We start from the raw sequence: 24,853 nt of genomic DNA, 5'->3' as shown, positions 1-24,853 counted from the left end.
AATTTTTAGCTTCTAAATCAATTATGCAAATTGGTCTGATGGGGTGGAAGGAATTTTTCTTTTGATGACCTGCTTTCTTAAACTCTAATCTCAACACAAGAATACATTTTTTCTGAAAGTTTTTAAAAAGGGTTTTACATTATTTCTAATTTTTGAAACCATGGAAAACAGTCTTTTGATAATTCATAATTTTAAAGGTAATTTCCCTATTCCTGACCATATTTACAAAAGATTAATAGCAGGCTGTTTACATTTTCCTTCCATGTGTATTTTTAAAACCTTATTCCTTTAAGACTACCTCAACTTACCATCTCATCAACTGCTGAGAGGATACAGTGTTAGAGTTAGAAGATATTTCAATGCATCTTTATAGCTATAAGATATAAGAAGCTCTAAACATCTATAGTAGACTTTAAGGATTAAACTGCAAAATCATATAGGAGCTGGAAAACTTCTTATGTCTCTCCCATGCTGGATTCTTAAAATGTGGTTCTGATTCAGGAGATCTGGGGGGGCCTGGACCTTTCTACAGGTGATTCAGAGGCCCAGGCAAGCATGGGAACTACTGCCCTAAGCTGAAAGACCTTAACCAATCAAAACCCAAAATAAAACTCTCTCTCCTTTAACCAGACCTGTGTTAGTGTGGGGAGGCAGATCAGTATTCCACTCCTATCTGTCAGTTCCTGAGAGACACAGCTTGGGTGATTTCCCTCCCACCTCATCCACAGTAGTGTAGTAAGTGGTGAGTGGCAAAACCCTACCCCCTTCCAAAGACCACCACTTTTTTGGGGGAAATGGCAGCACATCTTTTTTTTTTTTCCACTTAAGAAAATACAAAATGCTTCAAGAGTCCATTGCTTCCAGGAAGTGCACAGTGAACATAAAGGGAATTCCAAGCTAAAGAAAATTGGGAGACGGGCCTGAAGAATGATTCATCTGCTTTTTTTGCTTTTGGCCAGCTCACCATGGGACTCTGTTTATGAGGAGTACCTGCCCCTGATCATCTTTTTTCTCTTGGTTTGACATTAGTGGCTTTACAAAGAGGTGAGAACGGCTGGGTGAGGGAGAAGATAAGTGTGAGTCCATGGCAATCTCTACAAGTTGCCAGTTGTCGCTCTTCCTGTAAACCAGTTCATATAGGTAAACACCTTTAAAGTAAATAAACAGGAGTAGGGAACAAAGGTGGCGCTGTCAACCAGGCATTGGAGTTGATTTAGGAAAAAGCCAGCAACTTTCATTTAACCACTTTGGACATGTTTGTGCATTATCTCCCCCCATCCACAAAAGAAAACACAGCCACAAGACAAACTGCTGTTTGAAAATTTCACAAGACATTAATAACCGCAGCAACAATAGAACTTGTGCTAAAATTAAAGTTTAAGAAGCTTTAAAATATTTTTAGTTCTTTTCATCTAAAATTGTTTAGACTACCTTCAGAGAAACTTTTCAACAGTTTCCTTACTGGCAAGGAAAAGCTTTGCAAGGCCAAGGTCACTAGAATGATTTGGTTTATAAGTTTCCTTTAAAAGAAAGAGAGAAGAGACAAAGAAGCAGCAGCAAGCACTTGTCATCCAAAGAGGGCTGAAATGACAGAGTTTTGTGGAGAAGCGAAGTAGAGCTCACAGTAGAGGTTAGAGCTTCCAACTTCATGTCTAGAAATCAGTTCTGTTAGATGTACCTTGGAGAAGCAGGTGCTTTCAAACGGTCCTCCCACAAATCTCCTCGGCAGCCAGCCAGCCAGTCCAATGGTCCTCAGCCAGCTAACCCAGGGACTGCTTCAAAGTCAACCGGGGCCTACCCATGAAACCTCTTACAAAGGCCTGTAACAGGAAGCCACAAAAACGCAGTAAGAGAAAATGCACCTGATTGAGTCGAGGGGCACTAGCCCGCCCTGGAATTACATACAGCAATTAAATTTTAAAAAGAGGGAAAGTACATGCATAACAGTGCTTGAATCGGAGTCCAGCTTAGACATCTGTTCATTTGATTAATCTTTCTGTGAAGGACTGAGCGCTCCAGAAAGAAGTAGCACGTTTTAAGGAAGAGCCAGCATAACTGTGTCAATGGAATAGGACGGAACCTTTCTGGGCAGCAGTTTCCCGTCTCCTGTGTTCTTTTAGGCAAAATGAGCAGTGGTGGGTGTTTCCAATGGGCGGCTATGGCTTGCATGGGTATCCTAAGCGGGCAGTCTATGCCCATTCAAAATGGCAACAAGCCCTGCCTGCGTTGAACTGTTGCCCTCATGAGATTTTTGGCCAAACTGGAGATGGAATGGCCTGTTGGAAGAGGTGTAGTAGAACATGGGACTGAAACTGAAGCTAAGGCTTTCCATTCCAGGGTGCTGGTCGCTCCCTGGGTGACATTGGGAAAGTAAGTCTTCCTGGGCCTCGTTCTCCTGGGCTGTTATAGGAGAAAATGGAAGTTCTGTGTCAAAGAAACAGGGAGATAGGCGCCCACGGGAGAGGAGGCCTTGCTGACCTGGCTGGACCCTGCCTGACTCAGCACTGTGACAGGAATCCCTGCTAGGAGTTGTTAGGAGGAGGAGCACAGAGCTCCCTAAAACACAGGGAGATTTAGCGTATTTATAGCAGGGGCTATTTGCCTAAAGCCAGCCCTACCACAGGGAGATTTTACAGTGACCTGACAAGTGGCTTGAGCCCAAGATTCTCTGTTACAGGAAAGCCTCTTCAAATGACGTAGAGGAGAGGGAAAGATATTTATTTAGGGAGCCTGGGATGCAGGTCACCATAGAAAGGTTCAGGTAACATTATGCAGGCGGAACTGTGGAGGGTGGCCCTTCCCAGGCACAAACCGTGCTCAGGATTGTAGCTGATGATTTTGCAATCATTTGTTCCAACAACAAACCAATGCGATTTCCACACTTGCACTTGTTTTTTACTGCCAGCAAGGTGAAGTCCCCGCCTGTTAGCACCAAATCCACAGCCAAGGTCTTGAAGACTCTAAATTTACACCTCTATATATTTTAAAGTGGGAGAGGGAGTGGAAGGGTGCACAGCTGGCTTTTGGGGTAGGGGGGCCTTAGTCAGAGGCTAGTTAGGAATGTAGGAAGTCATCATGTTGCCCCAAATCTGCTAGAGCAATGTCTGATTCTAAAGTAAGGAAATACAAGAGAGCTTGAAGCTTGTAATGGACCTGTTCTCTTGACTTTATAGTGTATTTTATTGTATGTTAACATATTTTTATTGATTTCAGAGAGGAAGGGAGAGGGAGAGAGAGAAGCATTAATGATGAGAGAGAATCATTGACTGGCTGCCTCCTGCATGCCCCCTACTTGGGATCTAGCCCTCAACCTGGGCATGTGCCCTTGAGCGGAATCCAACCTAGGACCCACCGGCTAGGGCAACAGTGTATTTTACTACAATCACAGGGGGAGTCTGCGCTTTTAAAGGACAGCTGCTGTAGATGCTCCTCAGTCGGGTTTTGGCTCTGTCTTGGAGTCCTTACCTAGACGGGACACAGTGAGGTGGGCTCTCTCCCATGTCCTGTGGAACAGTGGCCAGGCCACGCTGGGCAGTGAGCAGCAGCTGGCCCCCAGCCTCAGGCTCAGGCCTAAAAATCGGGGTGGAGGGGGGCGGGGAGGAGGAGGGTGCAGCTGCAGGGACTCACACCAGCCCTCAGGGGGAAATTTCTCCTGATGCTCATCTCCGTGGACCCGTGTCCACCTCTGCAAAAGGGAGAGATGAAAGCGCCGCCCAAGTCGGAGCAGTCACTTCTGTCCCACGCGCCCTTCGTCTGGAGGAGGAGGCGTGGGGTGCACAGCCCTCCCTGCCGAGGGCTCCCCGGAGGCAGAGCGCCGTGAACCCGGCACCCACGCCCTCCGGCACCCACGCCCTCCGTCACCCACGCCCCGCGGGCAGCTCCCTCCCCATGAAGCTTTGAAGGCGGTTTTTCAAAACCACCACCGCTTCCTGCGCTCCTTCCTGAGTCTCAGGGCGCGAGGGCGCGCGGCGTCCCCTCCTCCCCGCCACCCAGACCGGGACCCCCGGGAAAGTCGCTGTAAGAGTCCCGGCAGGTTCCCCCGCAGCCCGCAGCCCCGGGGACCCCGCCGCTGTGCGACCGCGGGAGGGGACAGCCCCGCGCCCCGGCCCAGTGCCCGTCCCTCCGCGCGCCCCGTCCCCGGCCTCGCTCACCGCCGCCGCCTCTCCTTCCCCCGCAGCCGCGCCGGGACCATGTCGGCGGAGACCGCGAGCGGCCCCACGCAGGACCAGCTGGAGATCCTGGAGTACAACTTCAACAAGGTCAACAAGCACCCGGACCCCACCACGCTGCTGCTCATCGCGGCCGAGGCCGGCCTTTCCGAGGAGGAGACGCAGGTGAGGCCTCGCGCCCCGCGCTCCCGGACCCCCGCCCGGGGCACCCCGTCCCCGGACCGCGCGCCACCCACGCGAATAGAAGGGTGCCCCTCGCCCTCGCCCTCGCCGCCCTCCCCGATCCCTCATCGCTCTTGCACGCGCTCCGGGGCCGGTTCCCGGGAGCCCCGATTCTGCATCGCTCCTACCGCCGCACCCCGCCTTCCCGGCTCCCTGGCGCCCCCCCCCTCCCCCCGTCTACCCCTGTATCCCTGGCCCGCGGGGGCTCCCCAGGAGCTGCTTAGAAATCTCACGTTCGTCCTTCCTTCACTCTCCTCTGCCGCCCGGGACGAGCTCCCTCCTTTCCCCGGGTTGGGAGGAGCCCTGTCCACTCCGGCCTCGCTTGCCCGGGCTCAGCTTCTCCCCTAGGCGCCCTTCCTGAGGTGCCGCCTGCGCTCTGAGCCCGGCGCCCCCAAATCTCTCCGCGGCCGTGTCAGAGCTGGAGGGGACCTTGGAGACCAGCAATAAACTCAGTCCTCAGGCTTGACAAACGAGGAAACTGAGGCCCAGAGAGAGGGGCTTGCCTGGACGGCAGGGGTCCTTAGCTCCACGCCGTCGCCTTCCAGCTTCCCCGCAGCTGCAGAGCTGAGGTTGCACACAGCCGGGAGCTTTGGTTCGCATATCTGAAAACTCCCCGGCTCTCAGGTTTAATCTTTTAGGGAGTGGGAGCAGGTGTCCCCTTCAAGGCGTGGACTTTTAAATCTATTTTTAAAGCCTCCTACATTATCCTGAAAATTGTTTAGGGTAGAGAACGAAACACTATCCGTGATTGTTAACCTCCAGGTGCAGTGTTATTTGGTAACGCTGACTTTATTTTCCCTTTGGTCATGGAAAGACATGGGTTATGCATGATGCGTACTAGTTGGAGCTGCTCTAGCACCTCTCCCACGGAAGCCCAAAGCACTTCACACCTCTAGTCTCAGCTCTAAAGCAGAGATGTTCTTGTTCTTCCCATTGCACACACCAGAGCATCAGACGGCTTGTCCTCTCCTCACCACGAACCATACTCACATGAGGCTTCAAAGCCTGTAATGGACTAAGACCCTCCACCCCAACTCCAAAATGATTTTTATGAATTGAGCCAGGCACACTTTGGACAACTTGCTTCTAGAAAATCCTTTCACTCCTAAGTCAAATAGAAAGCCAAGCATACCTGTTTTAGCAAAGGGAACAGCAGGATTTAGGAGAAGGTGATTTGCTGTAACCCAAGTCTTACAGCTCATGTTTCTTGGAACCCGTGAGGAGGTGGCCTGCTGAAGTTTTATTATTTAAAATCCCATGCTATATTTAGAAAGGAAGAGTCATCACAGAGACAGTGATTACTCATCCTTTAAAGAGAATGTTGTGGATTTATTGTGGGCACCCCACCAGCTGGGGGTCTAAGCTCTTCTCAGCCTCTGATACTCCCGTGGTGAATTACCATCATCCCCTTACCTGTAAGGCAGAATAATTATGTTGACCTTTGTAATGGCTGAAACTTGCCAGGTATTGTTCCATGCACCCTCCAAGTATTAAATCACGTATTTGTCACAACTATTAGCCCTATTGTTCAGGGAAGAGACCCAAGGCACAGAATCTATACTAATAAAAGGGTAATATGCTAATTAGACCAGACATCTTCCGGACATCCTTCTGGACAAAGCCATGGTGGCCGGGGCCAAGGCAGAGGCGGTTAGGGGCAATCAGGCCAGCAGGGGGAGCAGTTAGGGGGCAATCAGGCTGTCAGGGGAGCAGTTCAGGGCAATCAGGCAGGCAGGCAGGTGAGTGGTTAGGAGCCAGCAGTCCCAGATTTCGAGAAGGATGTCCGACTGCCAGTTATCTCCTGAGGGGTCCCTGATTGGAGAGGGTATAGGCCAGGCTGAGAGCCCCCGCCCCCTGCACGAATTTCATGCACCAGGCCTCTAGTGGTTAAATAATTTGCTCAAGAACACAACTAAGCAGCAGAGCTAGGATTTGAACCCTGGCAGGATGCTATGTTGTCTCCACAGAGGAAGAACGCAGACACCTCAGAGGGCTGGGAGGAAAAGACTGAAATTCAGTCCGTAAAATCCATGCATTAAATGACAGCCATCCCAGCTATATTCTATCTTTCCTCAAGATTCACCTTATATTACAGAACTGACATGAAATCAAGTGCGGGCCAGGAAGAAAGTAAGGGCACCTGCTTCTTTGTGGTTGAGGTCAGCCAATGGAGACCCCTGCACAGCAGGTGCATCTGCCCCTTCTCCCATTTCCTCTCTTCTACCTCCCTCCAATAAACAGATGGTAGACCCAGCCCTGAAACGAGTGGGTGTGGGGGTGAGTCAGCCTCACAGCAGGGCCCCTGGCTTCCTTTTCCTGCCATGGGGGCAACACCTCTTCCTCCCCGGGCTGCCATAGCTGGGCTTGCCTCTCTGCCTTCCTTTTTAGACCCGCAGGGAAGCATCTGAGAGCCCAGAGCTCAGAGAGAGGCAACAGCAAGTTGGGGGAAGAGGCTTCCAAGGTATCCCTCTGTCATCCCCCCTCAGGTGGGGGCTCATCTTCCAACTCCCCATTCTTTCCACCCCCACCCTCCTGCCCCCTTCAACCCCAGTGTGCACTGGTATGTGAGAATGATTTCATCTTTAATCTTTCAAACAGTATTCACATTTTAAAAGTATCTTTTATTTTTAAAGTGTCTTCTGGAGATATTATGCCAATGATGAACTTTCAGACATAAATAGCATTTTTATTTATAGCAGGCTTTGCAGGGGCCCTTTAAATAACTCCTGGAGGCCAGGGTGTGCTAGGACCCCACATAAGCGGGGTATCAGCACACCCAGTTTCCATTCTTTATTAGTGTTGTCCCTTTACACCACTAATAAAGGGCACCAAAATAATTTTTATTTCATATCCTGATTCCCTCATCCCTGACACCCCCACCTCCAGAATTTGAATCATATTATTTATTTTCCTAGAACAAGTAATGCATCAGTAGAAAAAATAAACAGGAGATGTTCCTGTGAGATAATAACCATTGCTGATGATCCGGCAGGGGCATGAGGGGCTAAAAGGTGCCACATTCTCTGACTGGGGGCTTTGATGACCTCTCACTAGCTGTCCCACTGCAGGACAATGTCCTCTGCTGTGGGAGGGGGCGCCTATGGGAACCCAGAATGACGTGAAGGGTGACCTAATGGAAATAACTTTTTAAGTTGCGTTTTCTGAATAGAATAGGTTTTTCTCATGGCAGTAGTTTGATATCTCCTGCATTTAAATGAGATAAACCCCGCAGAATACCGACCCCTGTGTCTTCCATTGTTTTGAAGTCAGTGTTAGGAGCCTCTGGGAAAGCTCTTTCATCAGCCCCTTGGGAGGTCGCGATGATCTGGCGTTTTCTATTATCACTAACTCGAGCCCAGTGTAGCTGGCACTGGTTCTCAGAGAGGTTTCCAGTATTTTTATCTGCTCTTGGTGTCCTGGGACTATTTCCAGAACTCAGTGGTTTTTAGTTGTAGACGTTTTATCAGTGGAATAAAGACCTCTAAAGGTCTCCTCCTGAAAGGGATGAAATGTTAGTTACTAGAGAGAAGGACAGGAACAATGTTATTTTGCCTCAGCCCCTCCCTATCACAGTGTCTAATTATCATCTGTTCACTTGGAGTAAATAAATCTCCATCAATGGGTGAGGGTAATGAGGGCATTCGTTTATAAGCAAGTGAGGGGTGAATGTCTTTCCCAGGGGATGACTGAAACAACGAAGAGCCAGGTGGAAAATTAGAATTGATGTGAGTGAGATGTGGAAAGATTCAGCTCTACGGCGGGGAGGGGGGAGCAAGCAAGGTGCTGGGTGGTTTTTGTTGGACAACAACTGCTTTGCTAAATTATTATATGCACTAGAGACCCAGTGCATGAAATTCATGCACGGGTAGGGTCCCTAGGCCTGGCCAGTGATCAGGGCCGATTGGGGCCTTGCTTCCCCAGCTGCCGGCTGCCAGCTGCAGGCCGGGGCCTTGCTTCATTCTGCACCGCCTCTTGGTGGTCAGTGCACCTCATAGTGAGCAATCAAACTCCCAGTCTCCCGGTTGAACTTCTGAGGGGACACTTTGCATATTAGCCTTTTTAAAATATATATATATTTTATTGATTTTTTACAGAGAGGAAGAGAGAGGGATAGAGAGTTAGAAACATTGATAAGAGAGAAACATTGATCAGCTGCCTCCTGCACACCCCCTACTGGGGATGTGCCCGCAACCAAGGTACATGCTCTTGACCGGAATCGAACCCGGGACCGTACGTAGGCCGACACTCTATCCACTGAGCTAAACCGGTCAGGGCATATTAGCCTTTTATATATAGAGATACTTGGTTTACAATATATATCTTTAGAAAATAGTCGAGCTTTTCTTGAACTTTGTCCCATCCCCTGATGTGAGGGTTCCGTTGGTTAAGCATCTAGATGCCATCTCACCAATTCAGAACTGTGGTCCTTGCTGGTTATTTTCGGTAGCTGTACATTAATATTCTGCCTCATGAATAGTGTAAAGATGTGGGTGGCTCTTCTGAATGAAGCCAGCTCACTCACTTTGTCCTAAATGAATCCTGATAAAAACGAGACTTTCCTCCTCCAAGTTTTAATTAGTCTTTAAAACTCTGCCCTTTGTTCAGCTCTGGCAACTGGAAATCCTATTGAACCAGACCCTGTAGCCTTGAAAACCCCCATAGAGCTACCTCATTAATGAAGCTGGAGCCATGCTGCCCTCACACCAGATTTCATAGTTAACTAAACACACACAGATTATAGAAGAAAATGGTGCCCACCTTTAGCAATAGAACTTTGGTTAAAGCCACCAACGTTACATGAGCTCTCTCTTCTCCTTAAGGTTCGTTATCCCCAGGAGTGAAATGTGGCACCCAGAGAGCAGTCCCCAAAAGGAAGGCTTCCCTACGGGTGGGTAGTCTGCTGTCCCTGGCTTTATAGGACTTTTCTCGTTGCCACCCCACAGTGCCAAGGTGTATAAGACAACTGGCCTTAACAGCTGTGTACAGCATTTCAGTGTGTAAACTCTGTTGTACAGTCAGGGGGAGTCGCAGGTATGGTCCCATGCTGGGCAGCCAACCTAGCATTGGTGGTGCAGAACCCTAAAGTGTCCCGCAGCCTCACTCCCTTCTATCTCCACAGGCCTTGATCCTTAGAAACACTCCTCCTGTGGTTCTCACCCTTTCTTCTGATCTTGAGCTTATGCCAAACTGCCTTGCAGCTCCCTCGATCTCTGCAGAGATGGCATCTTCCCCAGCACGGCCCTAGAGCCAGCCTGCCTGTTTGTTCTGAGGTTACATGTGCAGCTGGGCAGGTGTCCATCTCTGCTAAGTCAGAACCCCCGATTTATTTCTCACAACATTTCCATCAGCACAGTCCAGGTCTAGCATCCCATAGCTGTGCTCTTTCTGCTCTCTTTCTGTCCCCTCATCTGCTTACCCCTAGAACAGGTAAATTCTAGAAATCCCTGAAGGGACAACTTCGACCCCTTGAGCTTACCTCTTTTACAGTTGAGCTGATGGGTGCTCTATTTTTAGAAACTTCCTCAAGTTCTCATAGCCAATTGGTTACAATAGAGCTCCTGTTGGCAGGACACGGGACTGCAGGGCCCCCGGTGGTCACCTACCCGAACAGCGGGACATGAAAATATCAGCATTCTAAATGTACACCATGATGTGTGAAAGGTTGGGAAGTACCACGGAGAATCAAGTCTGACTCCCCATAGAGTCCTCTAACTCATCCTCTCCCAGGTCCATCAATGCTTGCTGCTTCTATTTCTCACTAGTCCCCCTTCCAAGTTTTTTTTGTTTTGTTTTGTTTTTTAAATCCTCACCCAAAGTTATGTTTTAATGATTTAGAGAAGAGAAGAAGGGAGAAAGAGAAACATTGATGTGAGAAAGAAACATCGATTGATTTCCTCCCATACGTGCCCCAACTAGATATTGAACCCACAACCTAGTTATGTGGCCTGACCGGGAATTATGCATCATAACCTCCTGGTTCATAGGTTGATGCTCAACCACTGAGCAACCCTGGCCAGGCAATCCTCCTTTCTATTTGGACCACAGAGGCTATCTTTTAGAAGGGAATGGACATCATTTTTTTTCAGTATGTGACAGGTAATTTTTCACATTTCACTCCTCCAGAAATGGTTTAAGCAGCGCCTGGCCCAGTGGCGGAAGTCGGAAGGCCTACCCTCAGAAAGCAGATCCGTTACGGACTAAGGAGATGGTGGGCATTGGCAGCTTCCCTCCATGAAGACCACCTGCTGTTTCTCTCCTCGGCTTAACCAAGCTGTTTTGGTTTGTCAGTGTAGTGTTGTATGTTCACTGTTAGCTGTCCTGCTATTTAACACAATGTTGTATTTTTTTAATGTACATAACTAGAAAATATAATAACAATAGGAAGCTATGTGCAGCTTCTGTGTAAAGCAGTGGCTTGATTAGGCAAGTGATGTGGCTTGCCTTTCCCTTTGGGTCATGATGACAGATGGTGTGAAAATCATCTAAGTTTGCTTTTGATCATCACCTCCCAATAACAATTTTCTTTCAACATCCATTTCAGAGCAGGCAAGGTCTCTGCTGAAAAGATAACATGACCAAGAGGGAGAAACGTTTCCTTCTGAATCTACTTCCCTAAGTTGTTTTCCTTGTGTTTCATTGAATACAGTGAAGTTGAATGAGAATACAGAGGAATATTTGAGTCATTCCGATTTCATTAAGTAGTTCCTTGGATTAAAGCTGCATTAACTTAGAAAGAACCCAGTTAGGCTAAAAGACAGAAACTGCACAAGACAGAAAAGCAAGTAACTAAGAAAAAAAATCTACTAAAATATTTGATTTACATTATTTAAATGCTTCTGTTAAGTTTATTTTGCTAGCCAAAGTGAACTGCTTTTTGTCTCTAAAATGATATTCTAAATAAAACATTAACTTTTTGTTGAAAATGCACTGAGTCCTCTGAATTTTTTTTTACTGAATAATAAGCAGATCAAAGAAAAACAGGATGCCTCCAACATAAGAGCAGACTGACAAAAGAGCTGTCATTTTCCAGATTCTTGCTACTCAAAGGGTGGTCTGGGACTGGCATCAGCAGCATTAGCTGCAAGCTTGTGAGAAGTGCAGAATTTCAGGCTCCAATGCAGACCTACCAAATCGGAACCTGCATCTTTCACAAGGTCCCCACGGGGTGTACATGCACATGAAAGTTTGAGCAGTACTATTCTAAAAGACTCTGCAGTCCATTTTCACCCATCCTATATAATAAAAACATAGTATGCAAATTGTCCCTTCTACCAAGAGTTCATCTGGGAGTTTGACCAGGAAGCAGGGCCAGCCAGGGGAAGGGAGGGAGGCCCCAGTGGTGGTGTCAGGCGGCAGGCGGCCGCTAGGAACCCTACCAGTGCACAAATTTCATGCACTGGGCCTCTAGTTTTCTATACTAGCACATTAAGCGTTTTAACAGTCTATTAATTAAGGTTGTGTTTGACTGTATGAACAGAAACTTGATTACAGTGAATTAACCAAATAGACTTTTTGTCTATTTCTTTAAATGATTATTGTTTTTACATAAAACACCAGCAGGTAGGTGGCTCCCTAATGTTGTCAAGGGCCTACGGTCATTCTTGTCTTCCTACTTTGCTATCTTCAGCATGTGGCTCTTGTGTTCATGGATGCAAGATGAATGCTTGGCCATTGAGTCTGCATGGCAAGGGGGAAAATAAAGGAAGAGAAAAAGAAAAAGGCCAATGCCAACTAGACTCTCCCCTTTAAAAAGTTTTCCTGGGAGCCCCCCACCCAGCAACTTCAATCTGCATATTATTGGCCAGAATTGGGTCACATGGCCATTCCTAATTCAAGTGAGTGTGGTAAGGTGAGTATTTTATTTTTAAATATATTTTTATTGATTTCAGAGAGGAAAGGAGAGAAAGAGAGAGAGAAACATCAATGATGAGAGAGAATCATTGATCAGCTGCCTCCTACACACCCCACACTGGGAATCAAGCCCACGACCAGGCATGTGCCCTTGACCAGAATTGAACCTAGGACCCTTCAGTCCACAGGCTGACGCTTTACCCACTGAGCCAAACCAGCTAGGGAGATAAGGCGAGTATTTTAAATTGGGCGTATTGCTGCCTTGAGTAAAATCAGGAGGGTTTTTTGGTAGGAAAGAAGCAGGTGGAGTGGATATTGGAAAAGCTATATGAGTGTCTGCCAACCCAGCCTGGAATGACACTAGAGGACACTTCTGAACTCTTACCTACACAGTCTTGTCAGTTCTTTAAAATAAAAAGTCCAAAATAAGAAACACTAACAGTTACCCAGAATACAAATGTTTACAAGGTCTCCTTAAACATCCTTGATACACTTCCTCTTCCTCTACCTTAAAACATTTCTTCTATAAACAATACACAGTGAACTAGGATCTGAACGGAACAGCCTCATCTGCCACCCTCCCTTGCACCATCAGTAGCGGTGGTCTGAGCATCTGTCAGCAGCCAGGGCTGGATACTGACATCACTTTCTGGAAGGAAAGAAGAGAGAAGGTGACAACGAGACAGGAATGTGTGCACATACCAGACACTGACTAACAGATAAGGAGGAAGAACTGTGCTGCTAATGTGACTGTGGGCAAAGTGGACACAGGGCTTGGTGATTTGTCCATGTCAAGCAATGAGAGAGATGATAAACCAGGTCTAAGACCCTTGTCAGAAGTCTTTCTAGAATAACAGAGACATAATTCAAGAACAATCCATCCAGGACAAGAAGAGTTGACCAACTGGGCAGAGAGTGTGCCTTTATCTTGGTGCTGGGAAGAACTGTTTATGACAGAAGGATCACTTCTTGTGCTTATCATGCCAACAGTCATGAATCCTCGAATAGCACATGCTGGGAGGAAATGAGGACTCGCGTCCATTCATTTATTCCAACAAGAGCCAAGTTTTTATTCACTCATTTCTTGCATTTGATGATATTTTTAGCCTGAGAGTTTTTACCAGAATCCTTAACTACCACACAAGTGCAACCAACCACTTTAAGGGGTTTTCCCTTCCTGTCAATTTTTCAGAGGACCTACCCATCTCCCTAGTTTTTTTTTTGTTGTTGTCATCAATATTAATGAGGTTGGTTTGGGGCCTCCACCAACTTGACATACACAGGGTCATCACAGATAGAAGCAAGCTCACTCAGATGGTTTTGGCCTTTGTCTAGGCTCTGGCAGCTCCTCGAACTCCATGTTAGGCCATCATGGATGAGGCTGGTCTTCCACACCTCTTGTAAAGTAGTATTAACACCCATTACCCCTCCAGCTGCAGTGCCTCCCTCAGCCATGGCCATGGTGGTGGGTTCCAGGTGGGTAGCAGGTGAGTTACAAATGGAGCCAAATCCTGAGTGTCCCTGAGCTGCTGCTTCTGTGTGGCTGGGCGGCAGCAGGGAGAGAATCAGTGCCTTTTAAATGTGATTTGTTAACAACCTTCTTGAGTTTACTTTTTCAACTGTAGTGCAAGGGTAGCAATTCTCTACTTGTAAAAAGGCACTTTGTAGAGAGTAATGATAATTACTATTGCTACAAAGTTCTAACAAGGACAGGGTTAGGTACACTTTGACTCCCAAGATAAGTCTTAAGGAGAACCCAGAGCTCTTTGAGTTCTGTTATCAGAAGCCTCTTCTGAACACCTAGTGTCACACACCAGAGTGGTAATACCCACCCCAGACTGAGAAAAACTCTGCACAGTCTCTCTTTCTTTGCCTTGTGTTGTCCAAATTTTACCATTGCAGACACTGTTGCTTAGGCTGATATTTATCTCCAACCCCTTTCTCTGTCACCACCTTTCTCTATTCAAGGTTGTAGAGGCTGAAAAGCTGGAATACTCCCTCCTCCATCCTCACATGGAAACTGTGGAGGTCATGTGACATGATCTGGCCACAGACATTTAGGTTGAAGACTTGTGGGAATGAGGGAGGCTTTGGAGAAGGGTTTTGCCTTTCTTGGTAAAAAGTACAGAGGCAGTGCCTAGCCAGCGTGGCTCAGTGGTTGAGCTTCAACCTATGAACCAGGAGATCACAGGTCACAGTTCGATTCCTGGTCAGGGTATGAGCCCAGGTTGAGGGCTCATCCCCAGTGTGGGGTGTGCAGGAGGCAGCTGATCGATGATTCTCTCTCATCAGTGATGTTTCTCTCTCTCTCTCTCCCTCTCCCTTCCTCTCTGAAATCAATAAAGATATATAAAAATAAAGTACAGAGGCTGCAGTCTATGTCCTTTTCTCCTTTCTTGACTTAAACCAGTGTAATTTGTTAATTGTAGAACTAGAGATAAGGAAAAAAATATGACATACAATACAAGCCATAAAAATTACCCATGACCCCACCAGCCAGAAGTAACCTTAATATTAAACTTAATTAGTATAGTATTATACTGAGAGGAGGCATGTTTTTTACTTAATTTTTAATTAGAGGGTCCCATGACCCTCTCCTTGGGTTTGATTAATTTGCTAGAACAGCTCACGGAACTTAGGAAAACAGTTTACTTATTATAAAGGACATGACTCAGGCACAGCCAGATGGAAGATATGGGGAAAGGGGTGTGTAGCTTTCCCACCCTGTCTGGGCACCCACCCACATGTTCACCAACCCAGAAGTTCTCTGAATCCTGTACCTTAGGGATTTTTATGGAGGCTCCATTATGTAGGCATGATTTAGGCATGATTGACTAAATCATTGGCCATTCAGGATTAAACTCAATTTCCAGCCTCTGGCTCCCCTACCTGGAGGTCCAGGGTGATGGGAGTGGAGTTGAAAGTTCCCACACTCTAATTCAGTGATTTTCAGTTTAGATGCACCACACATGGTGTATGGCCAGAATTTTAAAAACATGAAATACCTGACCATTTAGTTAGGGGCACTGACCTCTTTTCTTTAGATTGTCAAATTAAAAAATGACAACAGCTAACACAATAGTCGTCTGGTGTGAATGAATCAAAATCATCCCTATTTTTTGTCAGATCAGCAAAAAATATAATTTTTGATGTGCTGCAGAATTTCAGTAATTGGCCTATGTGTGCCATGAGATGAAAAGGGGTGAAAATCGCTGCTCTAATCACATGGTTGGGTCCCTTGGCAATCAGCTCCCATCCTGCCTAGGGGTTTTCCAAAAATCACCTCATTAACATAAACTCAAGGCTGGTTGAAAGCAGTTGTTATGAATAACCAGACCCTCCTTTCACCTTCATCACTCTGGAACTATTTCAGAAATTGGAGCTATCTGAGGGCAAAATACCAAATATTAAAACAAAAGGTACTCCAGCTCTCTTATTACTTAGAATATTACAGGGCTTTCGGGAGCTGTGTGGCAGGAGCAGAATGCAGATCAAATATATGGATTTCTTATTCTAAATCACAATGTCACAGATGGAAAGATTCTTCCTAAAAATAAAATTGGCTCTTTTGTTTATAACACCTTGATTTGTTGAGGGTTTTGTAGGGTGTTTTTTTTGTTTGTTTGTTTTTGTTTTGGGGGCATTCGCTTTGAGGCAAGTCTAGTAGGAGAAAAAAAAATAAAGAATTCAGTGGCTGTGCACAAAAAAGCAGCAGGAATTTAGGATTGTGTCTCGTGGGAGCTCAGGCAGGAGGATATTTGAGGTCCTTGGACACTTAGGGAAGGGATGGAAGAGAATGATCTGCAAAGGTCATGGTCAACAGGTAAACTGTCCCAGAGGCAGGTGGAGTTGGCGCAGGGACTATAAAATGTCAAATATTCCATTCTATTTTATTTTAAAATATATTTTTATTTATTTCAGAGAGGAAAGGAGAAGGAGAGATAGAAACATCAATGATGAGAGAAAATGATTGATCGGCTGCCTCCTGCACGCCCCACATTGGGGATCAAGCCCACAACCCAGGCATGTGCCCTGTCTGGGAATCAAACTGTGACCTCCTGGTTCATAGGTTGATGCTCAACCACTGAGCCACACCGGCCGGGCTCAAATATTCTATTTTAAATTAACATCTGTGCAGCACTGAGCCTGCTGCTGCCCTGCTGCCATTGCTCTTTGTTCTCCTCGGCCTTTAGGAAAGCTCTATCACCCAGGATGCCCTAACGCTGGTGACGCTTTGTGAGGCGGGGAAGGAGCTGCTTGAGCCATGTTTGCAGTGTGCAGTGGATTGCAGAAACATTTATTTCTGTCTGCTGTCTTGTTCTGGTAAATGGGGTAACATCACTCCTTTCCATTGGAGAATGTCTACTTCATTGAAGTGTCCTGGAAGAGCAGTTAATCACAGTGCCCCAGATTCCCCACCCTATTCCGAGTTAGACGTGACCCAGGCTGGCCAATTACAATTCATATCCCTTTGCACACAGGGACTGAACCAAGGCATGGGCTCTTGACCTCAGCTGGGTCAGGGTTAGTTCTCTAATAGTCTCTTGCACAGACAGTTGTGGGAATGGAGGGCTGGAGTCTTGGGCAGCCATCTACCCAGCCATGTAGAGAAGGCCACTCTGTAATGTGAGAGCATGACGCCAGGCAGAGATGGGAGTTGGAAAGGAAGACCAGGTCCCGGTTTCCACTCTTCCCTTGGGCTACCCCAGCCGTCCTGGCTCTGTGAACTAATGCATTCCCTTCCCAGTGTACATCTGTCATTGGCAAGGAGAATCCTGACTAATGGCAGAGTGAAGAAAAGTAGAGAAGAATTCATCAAAGGAGGAATGCCAGCCACTAGAGTAAGCATCCAGAAGAAGCAGGACTATATAGGCCAATAAACCCTGAAAATAATTGGGCAGAAAAGCAGGCTTTTCTCAGTTGACAGAGATTGAGAAAACTTACTTTTGCAAATCTAAGGAAAAGATGACAAGTAGATTATTAATACATATCAAGTATGTACTTTTCTGAACTATGTACAAATGTATGGTAGATAGGAGTTGTCACCTTCTTGGGGATACCTTGCTACACTCTCTTAATCTTTGCCATCTCCATTTAGAAATCTGGTTCCATATTATTCCACTGTCCACTAAACAGTCACTTAAAAACCTCATGCCAACTGTTTCAAATGCATCCCTGCCCAAACTCAGTGCCAAGGTAACTAGCAATAACAATGGTAATAAGGAAAATAATTTGAAACTTCACATTCTTTCCCCATGATGGAAATACTGAGGACTGAGAGGTAGTGAAGTGAACATACGTCAGGCAAGGATCTGGGACACCAGCCACTGCTTATGTTGGCAAGACAGGAGAATAAGATCTTTTGATTTTATGAAGCCTGGCGCTGTGATGTGTGGTTTATAGTAAAAACAACTGCAGGCATGAAGAAATGAGGATTTCTAGAGCCCTTCTCCCCTCACCTTCACCAGCAGTTGCCCTCCTATTTCAGCACAGCTGCACTGGGGATGTGCCCCTGTAAGCATAAGTTTCAGTGTACCTTCTATAAGAATTTACTATTTGCACTTAAAACATAAGAAACATTGGATTTAAATCTCAATTTAACAACTAAAGACAGTGACAAACTGACTCATGGTTCATATGACTCATCCTTTGAGTTCCAGATTAGCAATGCAGAAGGATTTTCTTTCTCTTTCCTCCAGATGGGAGCTCCTCTCCCTGCTCCTTTTTTTTTTTTTTTTTAAATATGGGAACTTGACACCATCTGGGAGTAAAGAAGGCAAATTTCTGGGGATAATGATCTTAAGGATAAGAATCCTCAGGGGCATAGGAACTATAATCCAGAAACATAGATTCATTCTGGATACAGAAGTGTGTTCACATGTGAGAAGGAAAGTGCACCTGAATGTTGACATGACCAGAGGGGAGAGCTGAGGCAGAGGTTCTGTTTGTCCCTCAGGCGGTCTTTCCTTCTGTAGTTTTATCTGAGGAGATGGCTGCCTAGCTAAAGACTAATTTTTTCACCTCTCATATAGGTAGGTTTTTAGCCAGCCTACAATCACCTCTGCCCCCTGGTAGTCACACCTTTCTATAGTCCCTTCTCACAGGTACTAGGTAGGGTTAGTCTGTGTGGCCAGTAAAAAGGGCAGAAATGGGGTATGTCACTTCTGAGATTAAGTTCTAAAAGACACACTGTAGCCTCTCTCTCTGTCTCTCTCTCACTCAGAAATTATTTACTCTGGGGGAGACCAGATGCCATGTGGAGTAGCCCTATGGAGAGGCCCACATGCAAGGAACTGAGGCCTGCTGATAACAGTCAGTGAGGACAAAGGTCTGCCAACAACCATGTGAGTGAACTTGGGGGATCTGCGGTGGCCGAAAGAGGAACCAATAAGGTCATGGAAGATGATTTTTACCCACAGAGATATCTGGAATAGAAATTCCTTTATGACCAAACAACACAGCTGAGAAGAAAATGAAAAATATCGGATTCTGCCGAAACCGGTTTGGCTCAGTGGATAGAGCGTCGGCCTGTGGACTGAAAGGTCCCAGGTTCGATTCCGGTCAAGGGCATGTACCTGGTTTGCGGGCACATCCCCAGTAGGAGATGTGCAGGAGGCGGCTGATCGATGTTTCTCTCCCATCGATGTTTCTAGCTCTCTATCTCTCTCCCTTCCTCTCTGTAAAAAATCAATAAAATATATTTTAAAAAGAAAAATATCGGATTCTTCATTCATTTATTAAAATACCCATACTAATACTAATTCAAAACAAACAATGCCAACAAAACTATATGTATTTGTTTGGATGCTTTTGGCTACAAGGGATTGAATATCCAACTGAAGGTGGATTTTTATTTTCTCATATAACAAAGGTAGGTGTCTTCAGATTTGGCTAATTCAACCACCTCACTAGGCTAGAGCTCTAGGTTATTCCCCTAAGATTCTCTTCTCAGTCTCCTCATGGTCACAATATTACTGCTCCAGTCCACGCATCACATCCCACATAACATCATCCAAAGGCAGGAAGGAAAAGCCCTGGTTGTCTCTTCAGACAACTCTCATTTCAATTAATCAGGGAGGAAAAACCTTTCCCAGAATCCCCTAGCAGTCTTTCCCTTACCCCTCATTGTCTGCAATTGGATCACATGCCTCCCTACTACTTGCCTAGAATTGGCCAAGATGGTCAGCACTTACAACAGATTGACAGATAGCACGAGATCATTAAATATTTATTGAATGAAAAAAGGTGAACTGGATTACCATGGTTGCCTAACACTAATTACAGTCCATTTCCTAGAATCCGTTTTCCTAGGACACATTGTCAGTTGATGGCTCAAGAAAACTGGCATTTTCTTATCAAGGAAGAAGGAATGGCTATTGGGCAGTCCCCAACAGCATATGCCACATTATGTATTTCTTCTTAAAGCAGAGAATGAGAGCAACCATTATTTTCTAATGGTAACTCTGAAAATTAATGTTCTGGAATTTAAACAAATTGTTCTTGCAAGAGGGTATCTCATCAGCTTGGGCATCAGTTCCTTCAGGATATTCTCTCTCTGACCCAAGCCTGTCTTGATTAGGTATCTTTCCTGTGTTTTACCAACACCCTTTACCTTCCTATAGTACAACGCTTACCACACCAGATTATACTTCCGTTTGTTCTTCGCCCTTGCAGTAGAGGCTTTTATGTGTTCATCAAACTGTTTCCTTTTCCTTCCGTGTACTCAGCTACATTTCCTGACCTCCTTTGCAGTTAGGTGTGGCCATATGACTGAGTCTGGTCAATGCAATGTGGGTAAGGTGATGTATGCCACTTCTGGGCTTGGCCATACAAACTGGCCATGCAATCTCCTAGCTTTCTCTTGGCTGAATGGAAGACTGTGGACAGAGAACAATGTGGAAGGAGCCTGGGACCCGACCCAGAATACCTCTTCTCTTATCAACTTTAAACAGATGAAATGCATGAAGAGTACATTTTTTAATGGGCTAAGCCACTGAGGATTAGGGGTGTGTGTGTGTGTGTGTGTGTGTGTGTGTGTGTGTGTGTGTGTTACAGCAGTTATTCCATCCCAATTAACATCTTCCCCCATTAGAATGAAAACCTCTTCAAAATAAAAGCCTCTTCTATCTTATTTACCATGGTATCCCTTGCCCTAGCATAGTGTCACATTTTAGGCCCTTAACACATTTTTTTAATGAAATAAATGTAATTCTCTCAACTTGTACCTACCAAGTCCCAAAATAATTTTAACTTGGCACTGCTATATTGGTAATTTTTGATACCTTCTCATAGCTCAACATTGAAATGAACAGTAAATCCCTTTAAAAGGTGGCTGGGGTTACATGTGGTGATTGTCCTGCTTGGCAACCAGAAAGGAAGGAAAAAGCTGCCTCTCTCGCTTTTGAACCTGCATTACTGGGAAGAAGAACCCCAGGGGACAAAGGGAATGGTGAAAGCTTTCTCCCAATTTTTATATGTTTAAAAGGACACTCAACAAAACACTGATGTCAACAAGGTGCTGTGATGTAAAGTCAAGTGAGACAGGAATATTCTTGCTGTTATCCCCGTGTTTCTCAGTGGTTTTTGAAACACCAATGACGTCACCTGGGGTATCTCTTTAGAAATGTAAATTCTGTATTTTTAACCAGTTCTTTCCTGCTCAATAAAGTATGAGAAACACTACTACCTACCCTGCTTTTTCTATGTGTGTGTATTCCCGTTTTACAATAAGTTAACTGGAAACTATTTCAGCATCTCCCATTTCATCAAATCCCTCTCCTTTGTAACTAGCTAATGCCCATGCCAGGAAACGACCCCAAAATAAAGCTGCAGGGTTTCCTTCCTGCTGGTTTGAGTTGGGGTGGAGCAGTCACAGGTGTCCTCTCAGGCCTCCGATTTGATGGTTTTCCTTTCATCACTCAGCTGCAAAGCGTTGCTGGTTCCCTATCTTACCGATCCTTGCAGATTTCATGCTGCCAGGAGCTTGGCCCGGGTTAAGAGAGTTGTTGGCTTCTTTTTTTATCTCAAAAATGACCACTAGAATTCTCATTGTTGATGTAAGTGTAAAACAATTCAACCACTTCAGAAAAACTATTTGGCAGTATCTACTAAAGTTAACTTATGACCCAGCAAGTTCACTCATAGATATATCCCCATGAAAAATGATTGTGTGGCCCTTGCTGGTTTGGCTCAGTGGAGAGAGTGTCAGCCTGCAGACTTAAGGCTTTTGGGTTCAATTCCGGTCAAGGGTACATACCTCATTTGCAGGCTCCTCCCCAGCCCAGGCCCTGGTTGGGGCTCATGTAGGAGGCAACCAATCGATGTGTTTCTCTCAAATTGATATTTCTCTCTGTCTTTCCCTCTCTCTTCCACTCTCTATAAAAATCAATGGAAAAATATCCTTGGGTGAGCATTTTTTTTAAAAAAAATCTTCTAATTTCTATTTCTTCATCCATTTCTATCTTTTCCACAAATTGTCTTCAACTTATGGGGATGAATGGAAAAAAAGTTAATACATTGGCTGGTGGATTTAATGAAGACCACGTGGTTTGGGATACAAGCCCAGATAGGTTTGCCAAACTGAGTGCATGTGGTGCCAAAGCAACTGGTGATCTGCTAGCAATGGAGGGTTCACATCAAAACCCTTGGAAGGCCAAGATTAAAGACTGTGAAATAAACCCAAGTGCTACAGTGAGATAATAAATACAAGAGAGAGTGTGCAAGCCCATTTAAAAGTCCTCACATTTCCAGCTTCTTGTATCATATTTTTGGTTTGGTTTCACAAACTATAAAATCCAGGTTTTTCAGGGCAGAAGTGCCAACCCATTTGGACAGAATCCGACTTTTGTTCCGAAGTGGAACCAATGTTCCTCTGCCCACAGTTGACTCACAGAAACCTAATCCAAAAAGAGGGGAAAAAACTGGAAAGCATAAAACATGCCCTCTGCAAAGTACTGAACACTCTGAATCGCCCACAGAAAGGAACGCGGTGCTGGTTTCGGAAAATTAAGGAGCTGTCTTGACTTGGAAGAGGATTCTGTCCTTGAGGGCATGCAGGTTTCTTTGCTGATTACTGTTAATGAAGACAGTAGGGCATGAGAATAGTCGATTCTTGAGTGAACTTAACTTGCTAAGCAGGCATGAGGCTCTAGGCCAGTGGCTCAAGTTGGCTGCATATTGGAGTTATGTGTGGAGCTTTAAAAACCACTAAAGCCTGACTTGGCTGGCATGGCTCAGTCGTTGAGTGTTGACCTATGAACCAGGAGGTCACGGTTCATGACAGGATTGTGGGCTCAATCCCCAGTGTGGGGCATGCAAGAGGCAGCTGATCAATGATTCTCTCTCATCATTGATGTTTCTATTTCTCTCATCCTCTCCCTTCCTCTCTGAAATCAATAAAAACACCAAAGCAAACAAAAAACCACTGATCAAGGTTCTAGAACAGTGATGGCGAACCTATGACCCGCGTGTCAGAGGTGACACGTGAACTCATTTTTTTGGTTGATTTTTCTTTGTTAAATGGCATTTAAATATATAAAATAAATATCAAAAATATAAGTCTTTTTATTACTATGGTTGCAAATATCAAAAAATTTCTATATGTGACACGGCAACCAGAGTTAAGTTAAGGTTTTTCAAAATGCTGACATGCCGAGCTCAAAAGGTTTGCCCTCACTGTTCTAGAACCTAACCTGACAGAGTACTTGGAAGACTACCAAATATTCAATAAATATTTGTTGCTGTAGGATATAGTAAGCTAGAAAAAGATTTTTCATTGGGATATAATTTACATATGAAATTCACCATTTTAAAGGGTACAGTTCAGTGGTTTTTAGTATATTCAGAGTTTATAACCAGCACACTATATAATTCCAGAACATTTCTATCACCCTCACAGAGAGTCTCCATACCTATTAACAGTCAGTCTATATCCCCCTTTTCCCCTAAGCTACTAGTAAACATTAAACTATTTCATGTCTTTATGGATTTTACCTATTCTGGACATTTCATATAAATGAAGTCGTACAATATGTGGCCTTTTGTGTCAGGTTTTTTTTCACTTAGCATAATGTTTTCAAGGTCCATCCATATTGTAACATGTAATAGTAATTCATTTTTTATGGCTGAATAATATTCCATTGTATGGAAATACCACGTCTTCTGTTCTTCCATTCATTCAATTGATAGACATTTGCCTTATTTCCACTTTTTGTCTATTATGAATAATGCAGCTAGGAACATTCATGTACAAGTTTTGTTGTGAATGTATAGTTTCATTTTTCTTGAGTATATACCTAGGAATGGCATTGCTGGGTCACATGGTAATACTATACTAGTATTTAACTTTTTGAGGAACTGTCAAACTCCTTCCCCAGTGTTGCACCACTTTACACCAGCAAGTACACGAGGATTCCAATTTTTCCATATTCTTGCTAACCCTTGTTATTTTTATTGTTAAACATTTTTATCAATTTTGAGAGAGAGAGAGAGAGAGAGAGAGAAACATCAATCAGTTGCCTCCTGCACACACCCAGACTAGGGATCAAACCCAAAACCTTGGTTTGTGCCCTGACCAGGAATTGAACCCAACTTTTGGTGTATAGAACAATGCTCCAACCAACTGAGCCACACTGGCCATGGTGTTATTTTTTTTAAATATAGTGTGTATGGAATGGTACTCATTGTGATTTTCATTTGCATTTTCCTGAAGATTAATGATATTGAACATCTTTTCATTTCTTTAGAGAAATGTCTATTTAAATCCTTTGCCTATTTTTAAATTGGGTTATTTGTCTTTGTTATTATTGAGTTGTAAGAGTTCTTTATGTATTCTGGATACTAGACCCTATCACATATATGGTTTACAATTTTTTTCTCCCATTTTATGAGTTGTCTTTTCACTTTCTTGAGAGTATCCCTTAATACATAAACATTTTAATTTGATCAAGTCCAATTTACCTATTTTTCTTTGGTTGTTTATCTGGTGTCACATCTAGGTCATGCTAACTTTAATAATAAATACAACAGTTGCTTGTGTCTAGTTAGCTGTGGTAGGCAGCATCTAAGATGGCCCCCATGATCCCTACCACCTGACATTCATACTCTTGTGGAATACCCTTTCCTTGGTGGCTAGCCACTATACCAGTGGTCGGCAAACTCATTAGTCAACAGAGCCAAATATCAACAGTACGACAATTGAAATTTCTTTTGAGAGCCAAATTTTTTAAACTTAAACTATATGGGTAGGTACATTGTTATTAACTTAATTAGGGTACTCCTAAGTTGGCCTTTGCTAAAAACGTCCTCAATCTGATTGAGGTACATTCACTGAAGTTGACCCCTTCCAACTCTCCCATCCACACTCGCCTTGTATACTTGTTTTGGCTATCTTCTTTCCGAAAACCGACTTCTGCGCATGGGCCACGAAGTTTCAATCGCACTGTACATGCGTGCCCGCATGTGGTATTTTGTGGAAGAGCCACACTCAAGGGGCCAAAGAGTCACATGTGGCTCGAGAGCCACGATTTGCCGACCACTGCCCTATACAAAAGGGATAGGAGGACAATTCCAAGGTTAGGTTGCAAAAAGACTATGCCTTCTGTCTAGCTCTT

General features: G+C 44.8%; 1 protein-coding gene and 1 pseudogene across 4 annotated transcripts in view; one reads left to right on the top strand and one right to left on the bottom strand.

Moving 5' to 3' along the window:
* The window catches only part of HOPX (HOP homeobox), a 28,955-nt gene extending 17,639 nt beyond the window's left edge, over positions 1-11,316 (top strand). For 3 of the 4 annotated variants that reach the window (XM_036334960.1, XM_036334952.1, XM_036334970.1), the window contains 2 exons: positions 4,178-4,334; positions 10,515-11,316. In XM_036334960.1, coding sequence (XP_036190853.1) covers positions 4,191-4,334; positions 10,515-10,592 — 222 coding nt within the window. In that variant the 5' untranslated portion in view covers positions 4,178-4,190 and the 3' untranslated portion in view covers positions 10,593-11,316. Of the gene's footprint in view, positions 1-3,893; positions 4,018-4,177; positions 4,335-10,514 lie in introns of those variants that run through there. The other variant, XM_036334981.1, reaches the window with a different exon arrangement.
* Positions 11,317-13,319: 2,003 nt separating this feature from the next.
* Positions 13,320-13,697, bottom strand: LOC118669126 (annotated as a pseudogene).
* Between the last annotated feature and the right edge of the window lie 11,156 nt (positions 13,698-24,853).

This window comes from Myotis myotis, unplaced genomic scaffold, assembly GCF_014108235.1.
Source record: "Myotis myotis isolate mMyoMyo1 unplaced genomic scaffold, mMyoMyo1.p scaffold_m19_p_1, whole genome shotgun sequence".
Classification (NCBI taxonomy): Eukaryota; Metazoa; Chordata; class Mammalia; order Chiroptera; family Vespertilionidae; genus Myotis; species Myotis myotis.
The sequence above is the reverse complement of the archived record's forward strand: the minus strand, read 5'-3'. Positions and strand labels throughout refer to the sequence as shown.